Here is a 13294-nt window from a genome sequence, read left to right as displayed (position 1 = left end):
TGAATAGTGAACTGTGTTTTTTTTGCACTATTCACTATTCAAGTTTGTGAAATTGAATAAATTTAGTATCAACTTGTGTATGTAAAAATGAGGGAAAAAAAACAGATATGGTATGCTTGCCAATGAGACACAGACATTTAAAACAGCTACTCACCGTACGGCCTTCAACAATGCACAAAGTCCCTACCGCACAGTCAGCTATGAAAGACCCCGAAATGACAATGTCAAACAATTCAAACGAGAAAACTTACGGCATTATCACTTTATCAAAGGAATGAACAAGAAACAAGTATGTATCACACCAAGAAACGGCATTCAATTGGGACAGGCTACACAGGGAATGTGGCGGAGTCAAACATGTTAGCGGATCCAAACCCTCCCCTAACCTAGGATAGTGTTATAACAGTACACCATAAGAACCAACTATAATAAAAGAACTGAATTACTGAACATCGGTCACAAGCACCTGTCTCACATCTCACATGAAAGTAAGTTTAATGTACAACGAAATATTTATTTTGTACGATAAGTTTGTGCGTGAATGATGAATAAACAACCACATCGTAATAACTATTATATTGTAGCAGAGACTTCTTAATATCTTTTATATATATTTCTCTGATTGTAGTGATACAAATCAGTATACTCTGCTCATTTTATGTTACACTCGATAATGTCCTCGAATTTATAGATCGGTTACCAGTCAAAAACCAAAGTTACGCAAGTAGAATTCCTGCTGTAGCAATGCATCAGAATGCCCTCATGGTTATCGCGATGCAAAAATCAGTTGTAAAAGGCTTCACTCATCAGATACATATAAGGAGAAATACATACAACAAAAACACAGAGTGCACGTGGCCGGGTACTTGTACATCCCAACAACAAAAAGACACTCAGTGCAGATCTGAGTGTGTTCTCAATTACTGACAACTAGTTCAAAACAAATAACAGCTAATAAAAAATGCATCTCAGACTAAATTATCAAGCATTGCATATCCAATATAGTTAAGAACAGAGAGGAAAAAAAACATGACATTGTGCAATGCCAAGATACAGGAATCATCAAAGTGTAGAAAAGACCAATGGAATTTATTTTACTATCAAAACAATATTGATCCCAATATATACAATATTCAAAGAATAAATGACAGGGTTGAATTCGTAACCTTTTAGAATAAGATTATTTAAAAGATCGTTATTAGTTGATTTGTTAAGTGTAATGTCTGTATAAATGAATTGCTATAAGAATTCGATTAGAATACGAGGTCTGTGTAATATATAGTATTAAGGTATAAACAGATAGGATATTTGTTATGTAGGATATTTGTTATGACTGTCCCTTTTATCTAGAATTATTTATTTTTTACGTAAAATTAAACTTGATCATGCATCTCAAATCCACTTATGCATATCTAGGAGCTAATGGTACAATTGTCGCACATATTGTCACAATTATTACATATATTTCAATGGGTGTGCGGGGTCCACTTTTATTAATCAAGCATTAAAATGCCCATTCGTTTCCGGCATGGGATGTCCAGTCCAGTGGCGGATCCAGGAATTTTTATAAGTGGGGGCCCACTGACTGACCTAAGAGGTGGCCCGCTCCAGTCACGCTTCAGTGATTCCCTTTATAAGCAACCAAATTTGTTTCCAACAAGGGGGGGGGGCGGGCCCCCTGGCCCCCCCCCCCCCCCTTACATCCGCCTGGACCACATAAAAATAAAATCAAATCAACCGTTTAAACGGTTCTCCATGTGTCAGGGGAGGGCAACATAAGAGAAATCAGGTCTCAAAGTGCCAATAATTTCAAAATTCAATATTAAAATTGTTCATATACTTATACATTTATGCATAAAGACTTTAAGTAAAATATGAAAAGCCTATTTGAACTATAGGAGGTAATATACCAAAGGACTAAAAGTTTCGTATAAAAAACTAGGGGTGTTTCCTCGATAAAATCTAATAATAGCACTATATAACTAATAGGATATCTGTATTATGGAGCGTCCGAATATCAAAAACGGCCTAGAACGTTACGATAGAATTTTGAACCCTTGAATCCCCTAATTACAGGTATATTCTATATATGCTAAGAAAGGTAATAGAAGGGGGAACAAAACCTATATAGTGAATATAGTGCACAGATCCGATTTAAGGGGTATTTGAGCGCCCGAATACCAAAAACGGCCGATTTGAAGAAAAAATGCGTCCCATAGAACGTTACGATCGAATTTTGAACCCTAGAATCCCCTAATTGTCCCATGTTTTGGAAGGGTTGGGATCCAGCTAACACGTTTTACTCTGCCACATTCTGGATGTATGTGTCTATCCCAAGTCAGGAGCCTGTAATTCAGTGGTTGTCGTTTTTTTGATGTGTTACAAACTCAATTATTTTACTTCATGTGTTTGGTACATTAATTAGGCCGTCAGTATTCGGCGACTATAGCTATATATGCAGTATCAGCTTTGCTTATAGTTGAAGGCCGTACAATGACCTATAGTTGTTAATTTTTGTGTCATTTAGTCTTTTGCGGAGATTTGTCTCATTAGCAATCATACCACATCATGTTTTATACCAGAAAATATTAAATAAACTCATCATAGATAGCAGGATTAAATTTTAAATTTATTCAATTTCACAAACTTGAATAGTGAATAGTGCAAAAAAACACAGTTCACTATTCATGAATTTTGAATAGTGAAAAGTGAAAAGTGAATAGTGAACGTACTTCAGCCCGGTTACTTTTTATGAAACTGTTAATCTGACCGCAGTTAAGGAATTGCAGAAAACTTTAAAAGAATTCTTTAATTGATAAAGTGACTTAATTCACTGACCTGTAATTGAGGGTGAACATGGAATGATTCCCACTTGCCTCCCCCTTTCTATTTTCTTTGTTGAAGCATAGATTATCCTTTTTCTTACTTCCCTCTGTACCTAGTTCCCGCCCCACTATCAATTCCCTCCCGACCTAACTTCCGCTCATTTCCAGGCTTCGATTTCAGAGTCGAAGTCACCTAGTGGCATCTTTGAGGGAAGGGAAACCCACTTTTTTATGACGATCAATGCATTTACATGGGACATATGGTTGCCCCCCCCCCCCTCCCCCAGCCATGCAACTATCTCCTAGGTTGGGAACGATTGTCTCATTTTATATATATATATAGACTTCTGATCGATGGTGAAGGGGTATTTCATAATTTCAAAAAAATAATATGTTTTACAGAACTGGAGAGAAACATATTGCGACTTATATTTAAAACCTTTCCACCATTATTTAAAGCATGTTTTAAAGGGGCACTAGCTCCGAGATACATGTATTTAAAAAAAATCTAAAGTATGATTTTTTTTGTTCAATTAATAATGAAAGTGAAATAGTGAAATAAATATTCAAATGTTTGCACCTGTCCTAAATCAGGAATCTGATGTACAGTAGTTGTCGTTTGTTTATGTAATATATACGTGTTTCTCGTTTCTCGTTTTGTTTATATAGATTAGACCGTTGGTTTTCCCGTTTGAATGGTTTTACACTAGTAATTTTGGGACCCTTTATAGCTTGTTGTTCGGTGTGAGCCAAGGCTCCGTGTTGAAGGCCGTACTTTAACCTATAATGGTTTAATTTTTAAATTGTTATTTGGATGGAGAGTTGTCTCATTGGCACTCACACCACATCTTCCTATATATATTCGCTTTCAGCTGACAAATGGTTCAATTGTGTCAAATTAAGCTACGAAACATTGATAATAAATTATTCGCTTGCAAGTGAATATTTGGACCTCATTAAGTCCGTATTCATGCGAACTTCAAGTTAACCCCTCATACTGGTTAATCAAATGAAAAGAATGTCAACAATGAAAGTGAAACAAAGTTAAGTCATTTGATGACCGATTCTATCCACAAAAAAAATCCTTCTAATGCAAGTAAAAACGAGCAGAAACATGTATATTTTTAATCTTTAAATTAAAATTAAACAGGCTTATAAAAATACAATTGCACGAGTTGGCTTAATCTATATATGTTTATGTTTATGTTTACATCGCTTATATGGTCATCTGAGGTCAACTCGATAGATAAATTAGATGGTGTTTAGACTAAAATACGCGTCTGGCGTATATACAAAATGTAGTCCTGGTATCTATGATGAGTTTATTTGCAACCACTGGGTCGATGCCACTGCTGGTGGAGATTTATTTCCCAGAGGTTATCACTAGCCCAGTAGTCAGCACTTTGTGTGCTGATATGAATTATCATTGATATGGTTACATTCATAAATTAACTGTTTACAAAATATTGAATTTTTGAAATACCAAGGCTTTTCTTCCTCAGGCATAGATTACTTTAGCTGAATTTTGCAAAACTTTTAGGAATTTTGTTCATCAATGCCCTTCAACTTCTTTCTTTATTGGCCTTTTTAACTTTTTTTGATTCGAGCGTCACTGGTGAGTCATTTGGAGACGAAACGCGCGTCTGGCGTATTTACAACATTTAGTCCTGTTTCTATGATGAGTTTATATACACACGAAACAAAGCTACATATATTATTGACCCAATGCTCTGTAAATTGTTTATTTTAGACTTTTGATAGTTTGGATTAATTAATTACAATGTTCTAAATAAAATATGATAAATTTGAGTCAAATCGGTGACCATGAATTTGACAGCTAGTGTCCCTTTTAGTTTAATATAGAATTAATCATTAAATGTAAAAACCACGATGGAGAGCTTAGTCCGTTCTCGAATTGAGGGGTGTAATGTCAAATCGTTTGCATCGGTCAAAGGAAAAGTTCGAAAATGTTTCCAGGACTGGAGAGAAACCCTATTGCGACATGATGGAAAGCTAAGTCGATTCTCGAATTGAGGGGTGTAATGTGTGCGAAGCGTCTGCATCGGTCAAAGGAAAATTTCGAAAATGTTTACAGAACTGGAGATAAAACTTATTGCTGCTGATATCTAAAACCTTCCCATCATTATTTAAAGCATATTTTAATATAAAAATCCCATTGGTAGAATTAGGGATAAAATATAATTTAACTGAAAGAGAGCTTAGTCTATTCTCAAATTGAGGGGTGTAAAGTGTACGAGTCGTCTATATCAGGTATAAACGGAAAATTTGCCCTAGATGGTCAAACGAATATTTCTTTTCTATATATTGTTGTTAATGATCCTCATTTAATTCTTAATTCTTAATTCATTTGACAAAATACTGATACACGCATTTTTTTTGGCATTTTTTTAATGAGTCATCAATGGGTAGAGAGATCCCACTTATTTTAAGGTATTTCAACTATTCTCAGGACTGTGGAAAGACGCACTGTATTTGTTCTGATTATATATTTTCTTCTCCCACCGTAACGTGTCCTGTTTTGTGGTTTTGCAGGATGGCGCATAGATTTTTTGCATATGATATCGAACAGTTATTGCTCTTTTGAGACTGACCCTTTTAGGCGAAGACTTTTAAGTGTAAGAATTATCTCCTCAAAAACTGTTTCCTTTGTGGTGAGATCTCCTCCGTAACCTAGAAGAAAGCGACAAATTAAATGCTATACCCTTAGATTTTTTGTCCGATTTTGACAGAAGCGGAACGAAGACTACAAATGAGTTATTTCCCCCTCACGAATTTGAAATAAGTGATATGTTTTTGTAACTGGTAAACCATAAGTGATAGAGAACTAGAGTCTGTTGATTTGAGGTCCTTGGTCAAAGAATAGGAAACTAGATCAAAGTCAAAGGTCAAGGTCAAATTCTGAATTTTGACTTTTCCTTGCTCCATGATCTTCTCTGTCAATTTGGAAGATACATATGAAAGAAAAGTACAAAATGTTTGCCTAATTGTGATTTAGGAAGGATATATTTGATTGAAACAATCCCATGACAATCTTATAAGAGTTATTGAACCTGAAGTGATTCAGTCTGAGGTTAATTAATTATTACTAAAACTTGGTACATGATAAAACCAGTGTAATTTGAAAACTGTTGGTTGACATGTGACCTTGAAAAATATCAACCAGAAGTGACCTTGAGTTAACCGACTGTAGCTATTTTCGCACTAATTACCTGGAAAAGTACCTAGAAATTAAATAATTTATAAATATGTATAACAAACCTATAATTTTGAGACCGGTTCCAAGTGAATTTCACAAAACCGGAAGTAACTTATATCTCACATATTACAGGCAAAAGTATATAGGAACCATACATTTTTGTTGTCCAAATAATTTTGACGTCTTTGAAGACAATTTTAAATCTCAATTTTGAGATCCAATTTAGCCATAACATTTTCATTGAAGGCTATAGTATATTTTTTGGCAAATATAAAATACTTCCCTTTTATTTATTTTTTTGTGCAAAATATTTCCAATTAACCCCTACAGCAATAATAAAAGAGGCACGAAAGATACCAAAGGGACAGTCATTGTTGTAAACATATCGCTAAAAGTAAACCGAAAGTAGCTTCTCATCAATGATATATAAAATTGATATTGAAAGTACTTCAATAGTTCTCTGAACAATTGGTTTTTGTTTTTTTTCTAAATTTGTTCATGATTAAAACTAAGATTTCAGTACAGACAATAAGCGATATGTTTATAACAATAAATATGAATGTATTCACAGCTAGAGATATTGCACATTAAAGCTATATATTTTATTATATCAGATTATTTGCTATTCCAATGATTTAGCATTATACATTTCTTCCTGTATTGACGAACACAGTCTCCAAAGCAAGCGCTAGTCAAATTAGCATCATTGTATATATATATCGAAGTCCTCAGGATCTTTTTCTTTGCAGGTTCACCGTTTTGTTGTTGTGAATATGCCATTTCCGTAAGTAACAACTAACTTATTTCCCATAACAAATGGCATGTTTCATGAGCATTCATATGTGCGTGGTTCATCGCACTAAGAAGCAGTACTCTCCGACTCGGGTATGTATATATGTATGTATATATGTTCTGTATTTCCCTCTTTTAGTAAGAGCACCACCATGGCATACGGGATATGCGTATTTTTTGTAAGAGATTGTCTTCTGTTACAGTAATTGATTTTTTTCATCGTTGTTCATATCAATATTTACTACTGTTTCCATAAAGTAAGGTTTCGTTCTATTTATTTCAAATTCTTGACTGCTTATCAGACCTTCCGTAATCAACAGGAGAATTAGTCCAATACACAAAATAACAGGACCAATAACACGACACGTTTCTCTCATGGTCCAAAACAACGTGCCTCCACCGATACTTTGAACAGTACTTGTTACTGTTATGTAGAAACCCAGGAGCCAGCAAAGAGCCGTTGGAAGATACAACCATCGAAACCTTTTGGTTTGTTTTCTATTTTGTTTCCTTATCCTTTCTCGTTCAACTCTTAGTTTCGAAAATTTCTGTTGCTGGGCGTCATCTTTCTCTTTGGTCCAAAGACGGAATTGATTTAGTCTCACTACAGTATTTCTTCTATTCAATCTTTTCGATTTCCAAAGACGTGAGGTGATGGCATTTCGTTTTTCTTCTGTCCTGCAGGTGAGAAAAGAACTTTTTTGTTATTAATAAATACACATTTTAAAAAAAAGGTTTGTGAATACCTATATGGGCATGTCTCGGTCCGCTACTGAGCACAAACTATTGAACTAAATGTTCTAAACAGCCTTCAATTGAATCTCCAATATTAAAAGTTTTTATCATTTTTTTTCAGGTGCTGGCTCTTTTCTAAATGCTATTGTTTAGTATATGAATTATTCAGGCTGATACATCTAACATGCATACACGTTTTAGTAAATTGATAATTTCCCCTGACACTTATTTACACCCCAACACTTGAAATTGGACCTATAGTTCTATACAAACATTCAGGTGATGTGATATGAATAGCAATTAGACAACTACCAGAAGCCATACTAGGTACGTTTGGACAGGACAAGATTTTTAGCTTTTCCGTTTTCCAAAAAAAATGTTATTTACTATGTTTTCTATTTAAATATTATATAAAGAGCTATTATATGATATATCAGTCACTGCTGTGGATAGTAAACTTGAAATTGGTAGGAAATATCAAATACAACATGTTTTTTGTATACTTATGTTCATTTGATACAGAAAAACGCGAAAATGGTTGCAAAGATAGACTGAAACAAAAGATAAAAGGGTTTTAGAAAAATGATGAGGTGTAAAGCAGTATTTGGACTGAAAAAGACAGCCACTAACATAGGTGCTAGATCAGAATTAGGTAGATTTACTTTGGACTCCTATATAAAAACTCAAACACTCATGTATTTTTATAGAATAAATTGTAATGATATTAATCCCCTGGTTAAAGAATCTCTACAAACAAACATAATAATGCTTTTTTGTCATTTTTTATTTATATGGATCTTGGCTGTATACCAGCTTTGATTATTTGTAATATCTTCAATTTTTCACTTATTCTTACAACATTTGTATAAACTTCAAGATTATAAAAAAACGGTTTTTTTCTAAAGTGAACATTGATTGGTTAAATATTTCTCAGTGTGTTTGAATTTGTTTGATAGCCTTTTGGTCATGACTGTTTGTCTCTAATATTTAATTAACTGTGCATTTGTATTCAGATATCGCAGATCAAATTTATTCGTTCTTTGTGTAATCATACGTTTTTTGATTGAGTTAAGTCTGCTAATTGATATTTTATCGTATGTTTTTATATGTTGTGATGTTATGCTATTGTTTCAGAAAAAGGGAGAAGGTTTGGGCCCATTAAAACGTTTAATCCCGCTGCAAATGTTTGCACCTGTCCTAAGTCAGGAATCTGATGTACAGTAGTTGTCGTTTGTTTATGTAATATATACGTGTTTCTCGTTTCTCGTTTTGTTTATATAGATTAGACCGTTGGTTTTCCCGTTTGAATGGTTTTACACTAGTAATTTTGGGGCCCTTTATAGCTTGTTGTTCGGTGTGAGCCAAGGCTCCGTGTTGAAGGCCGTACTTTAACCTATAATGGTTTAATTTTTAAATTGTTATTTGGATGGAGAGTTGTCTCATTGGCACTCACACCACATCTTCCTATATCTATAAATTTACATTCAGAAGGAATTTATTCTTGGTACTCATTTGCAGATAAAATTTTTAAAGAAATGAAAATAAACCCAGAAAATTACTCTAATAATAATGTACCTTTTAAACAATCAAAAAACATGTTAAAATGTAATATAAAAAAGTGTGTTTCAGAGGAATATGAAAAAAATACTTTAATTAAACTTTCAAAAATGGATTCCTCATCCAAACTTTGTCTTTATGGGAAATTAAAAAATAATTGTCAGTCTGAGGAATATTTAAATTGCAATAATTTTATACATAGGCAGTTACTCTCAAAATTTAGACTAAGTGATCATTCCCTAGGCATTGAATTAGGAAGGTACAGAAACATTCCGAGAGCACAAAGATTATGCAAAAAATGTGAAGTCTTAGATGACGAATATCATTTCTTTTTGTATTGTGACATTAACACATCTTTGCGTTCTAATCTTTTTGTTTATCTAAAAGACTATGTACCATTATTTCAGCATCTCGATGCATTCAATAAACTTAAACACATTCTAAACCCTATCCCTGAACTTGTTTGTCATATTGGAGTCTTCATTAAACAGTCTTTAGAACTGAGGGAGTCAGACCCATGTCAGGCAAGGTTATGATGGTGTTTTTTACATACATTTATAATTGAACTCTAATGTTCTATTTTTCCATATATTGTATTGTATTATTTTGTATTTCATTGTATTACATTGTATTTCATTGTATTGCATTGTATAGTATAAAATTATTGTTTCATTGTATTGCTTGACCCTCATGGGTGTAATTTTGCAATAAAGATATATTATAAAAAAATATTGTATTGTCCCCTAGAACCTACCTACATGTATGTCGGAAACAAAATAACAAGAACATATCACTTTCTGTCTATCGTCCTTTGCATAGTCATGTCTGCCAGTAAACCCGACTTTTTATCATTCCGTGCAGAATTGCTAGTCTCTATTTTGGATTAAATGTAATGTTTTATCATATATTTATTACAAAATGCCGCAATTTTGTATATCTAATAAAGGTTCCTTTTTTTTCCCTACTTTAAAGTGTAAAGTCTTGAAAAAAAATAAACCCATTCGATTGATAACGTTGAAAAATTAAATAAAACAATTCATACTCAGAAAAAAAACCATAACCCCCCTTTTGAAGTTAAATGGTTGCTTTTTTGTTGGCAAGTGAAATAAAAAAAAGTATACTCATCAACCTCGATGTGTTTGCAGCAGCAGATCCGAACTGGCTATTATTTTGTAACGGTACTCTGATGGTCATCATTAAGTATAAATCCACTGGGTTAATACAATGCGTAGGTGTCACATCCTCCTGTTTGTCTTTTTTTTTTTATAAAACAAATATTATTATATTTCCCACTTCATGGTTAAAGATATCATTGACTCTAAAATATTCCAAGTGTGTTGGCTACTTGGGACAAGTCGAAACCTAGTAATCTAGCTTTGTCCGGATTGCCTAATTTCATAATATCACACCTATTCAATTTAACACATATTCAAACCTCCAGTAATCTTATAATTGGTGTATTGATAGTTTATTTTTTTGAATTATCAACTTGGCGTTTTTATTTGACAATCCAATATAAAATTAGTGTTTAAAAGGGCTATGCTCCTAGACGGAAAATTATATTATAATTGCTGGTATAGACATACATATGAATTCAATATAAGAAAAAAAGTTTCTTGGCCTGATTACATGTAGGACATGTAGTACGTTACAACTTGCCGTTATCAAACAGAAAGTCGTTCTCTAGAACAACGATATAAAGAGAAAGCATACTAATTTTAGGGTCAGTATTTTATCCAAGAGAGGTCAGAAATCCTTATATATATGCATCATTAGACTTCTGTTTATAAATTATAGCAGACTATTGAACTTCAAGAGTCACAAATGCTTTTCTAAGATAACCTAAAATCGACGCATTTATAGGATTTGCTGTCCACCTGTTTGTGGATGATCATTAAGAATAAAAACAATATAAATGGTTCATACGAACATTTAATTAGAATTGAAGTCGAATCGAATTCGAATCGAATCGCTAATCGCGTTCACACACTTTTATTTTTTATACGAAACACTGAAAGATGAGCGGAATAATATACATAACATCGATGTCAAAATTCAAAGATGGTTTAATTTGAAGAATACATGTGATTAGTTTCTACAAGAAGAAAAAGAAATTTTTTAAACGGATTTCTAGTTTTATCGGAAACGAATATTGATTTTTTCTTCTTATATTGCGATTTTTTTTTAAATATCACCCACATTAGAAAAGTAGTCTTTTTAAGGAATAACTGTATTTGTTTCTGTCAATGGAGAAATAACATAAGAAATGTGGTGCACACTGAATAACGCGGGTTATTTAATAGTATGCACCACATTTTTTATTTTATTTCGAATAAACTGACAAAATATTACAGTTATTCCTTATAATTTAATTATAAATTCCATTCTAATATGACGTTCTTCTTTAGCTTTGTGTACAAAGCCATGTTCTAATTCGAATAGAACATGGGCTGCACGTGATTGACGTCACAATTGAAATTGCAACGTCAAAGGAATTTTGAACAACGCCAGAGATCAAAATGGACATTTTTGTTGGTGTTGCTCGCTAGGAAATTAAATAAAAAACATTCTAAAAGTAAGTTAAATGTTTCTGTTCTTTTTTTTATTGATAAACTGTTGATTTATCTATAACGTTCTTGTTCATCAAATCAAAATGGCGACATTTCGAACGTCTACTATAGGTCCGCTTCGAAGTACAAAAGTTAAAAATATTCCTATTAGAATCGAAATAATTCTATCATGCCATGCTCTATGCTCATTTTAACATGGTAAGCATTATATTTGTGAACATTTAATACCTCGCTAACACTCGGTATTAAGATATTAACAAATATAATGCCTACCCATGTTAAAATGAGCATAGAGCATGGCATGAAAGAATTATTTCTTAATTTTAAACCGGAGTAAACCATGAAAAAACGTTGATGACGTCAAGGTCATATAACTAAATTTTGTCTATGAGCTGATAAACAAAACGACTTCAGCCAATCAGAAGACGCGTTACATCCAACATTATTGTCATTTAACATGATACTAGTATAGACGTTACGCACAGTATTGGTGCTACGTTTGTAACGTCAGAAAACGTTCATCGACGGAACGTTGAGAGAACGTTTTTAAAGCCTGTGTTAACGTTTGCATCTAAATCTTAGCATCCCACTTTTTGTTCTCTTCTTCTTTTTTCCTTTCTTTCTTTCTTTAATCTTATTCTTTCAGTAGTGGTTAAATTTGTTTTGGCCGGCAAGAACGTAGTTTATGCATAAACAATTAAAATGACAAAATAAACGTTACGTTGAAAATCACGGAAAAACGTTACAAGATTGCACGGTAACAAATCAGACTAGACATTTCGATTTTCTTATTATTTTTTTGTCTTTCATTATTCATTCAAAATTCCTTTTATATGAGAAAGCCTTTCAAAAACACATTACGAAAACAATACATAAATTAAAGAATAAGATACACAATTGATTTATATTTGCGTTCGAATGTACAACATCTTTACGAAAACGTACATAATTTGTGCATTTAGCACACGGTAACAAAATGGACTAGACAAGCAAAAAGTTAAAATTCGATTAGAAAATTCCACTTCCAAACCATATTTTTGTACTATTTGTAAACGGTATTAAAAGCACATTAAGAATACATTTTTTTTTCGTTAACATATTATTGCATTCTATAAAATTTCTTACCGTAGAATCTATTGTAATTTTCCCCCTTATTTCACATGTCTTGTTACATCCTCTTATGAACATTTCAATGCATCTTCTAACTCGCATATTTGAAAAAAATGCCCAAAACGTCGGATGCGACGTCGAAGCGAATTGTGCTAAAATTTCGCATAGTATTTCCCGCTAGTTTGCGTGCATGAATAAGATTTTCTGTGAAATTACTAAAAAAAACTCGATTTCCATGTTACAAGTTACGCTCATATTTTTGACGTTTTTTTCCCTTTAGGGTTATTTGATTTAATTTTATGTTATAATTTTATTATTTCAAAGATAATTCTATAAAACTATAGTCTTTTAGACATTACATATCATACCAGTTTTCATTTATTCTAAAAGACATGCTCAAATAAGGAAGAAAAAACGTGGAACTAGTATGGTTCACCAATACTGTGCGTACGGCAAAACCAGCAGAAGACGAATGTAATTTTGCCAAG

The 13294-nt window shown here is 32.9% G+C and overlaps 1 protein-coding gene across 1 annotated transcript; it reads right to left on the bottom strand.

Moving 5' to 3' along the window:
* Nucleotides 1–6629: 6629 nt before the first annotated feature.
* On the bottom strand, nucleotides 6630–10486 carry LOC134727062 (uncharacterized). Its single transcript, XM_063591447.1, has 2 exons — nucleotides 10256–10486; nucleotides 6630–7512 (listed from the first exon to the last, which is right to left on the bottom strand). Exons 1-2 carry the CDS (start codon nucleotides 10321–10323, stop codon nucleotides 7032–7034), a joined length of 549 nt encoding a protein of 182 aa, XP_063447517.1. The 5' UTR covers nucleotides 10324–10486; the 3' UTR covers nucleotides 6630–7031.
* Between the last annotated feature and the right edge of the window lie 2808 nt (nucleotides 10487–13294).

The sequence above is a fragment of the Mytilus trossulus genome, chromosome 7, assembly GCF_036588685.1.
Source record: "Mytilus trossulus isolate FHL-02 chromosome 7, PNRI_Mtr1.1.1.hap1, whole genome shotgun sequence".
Lineage (NCBI taxonomy): Eukaryota > Metazoa > Mollusca > Bivalvia > Mytilida > Mytilidae > Mytilus > Mytilus trossulus.
The sequence above is the reverse complement of the archived record's forward strand: the minus strand, read 5'-3'. Positions and strand labels throughout refer to the sequence as shown.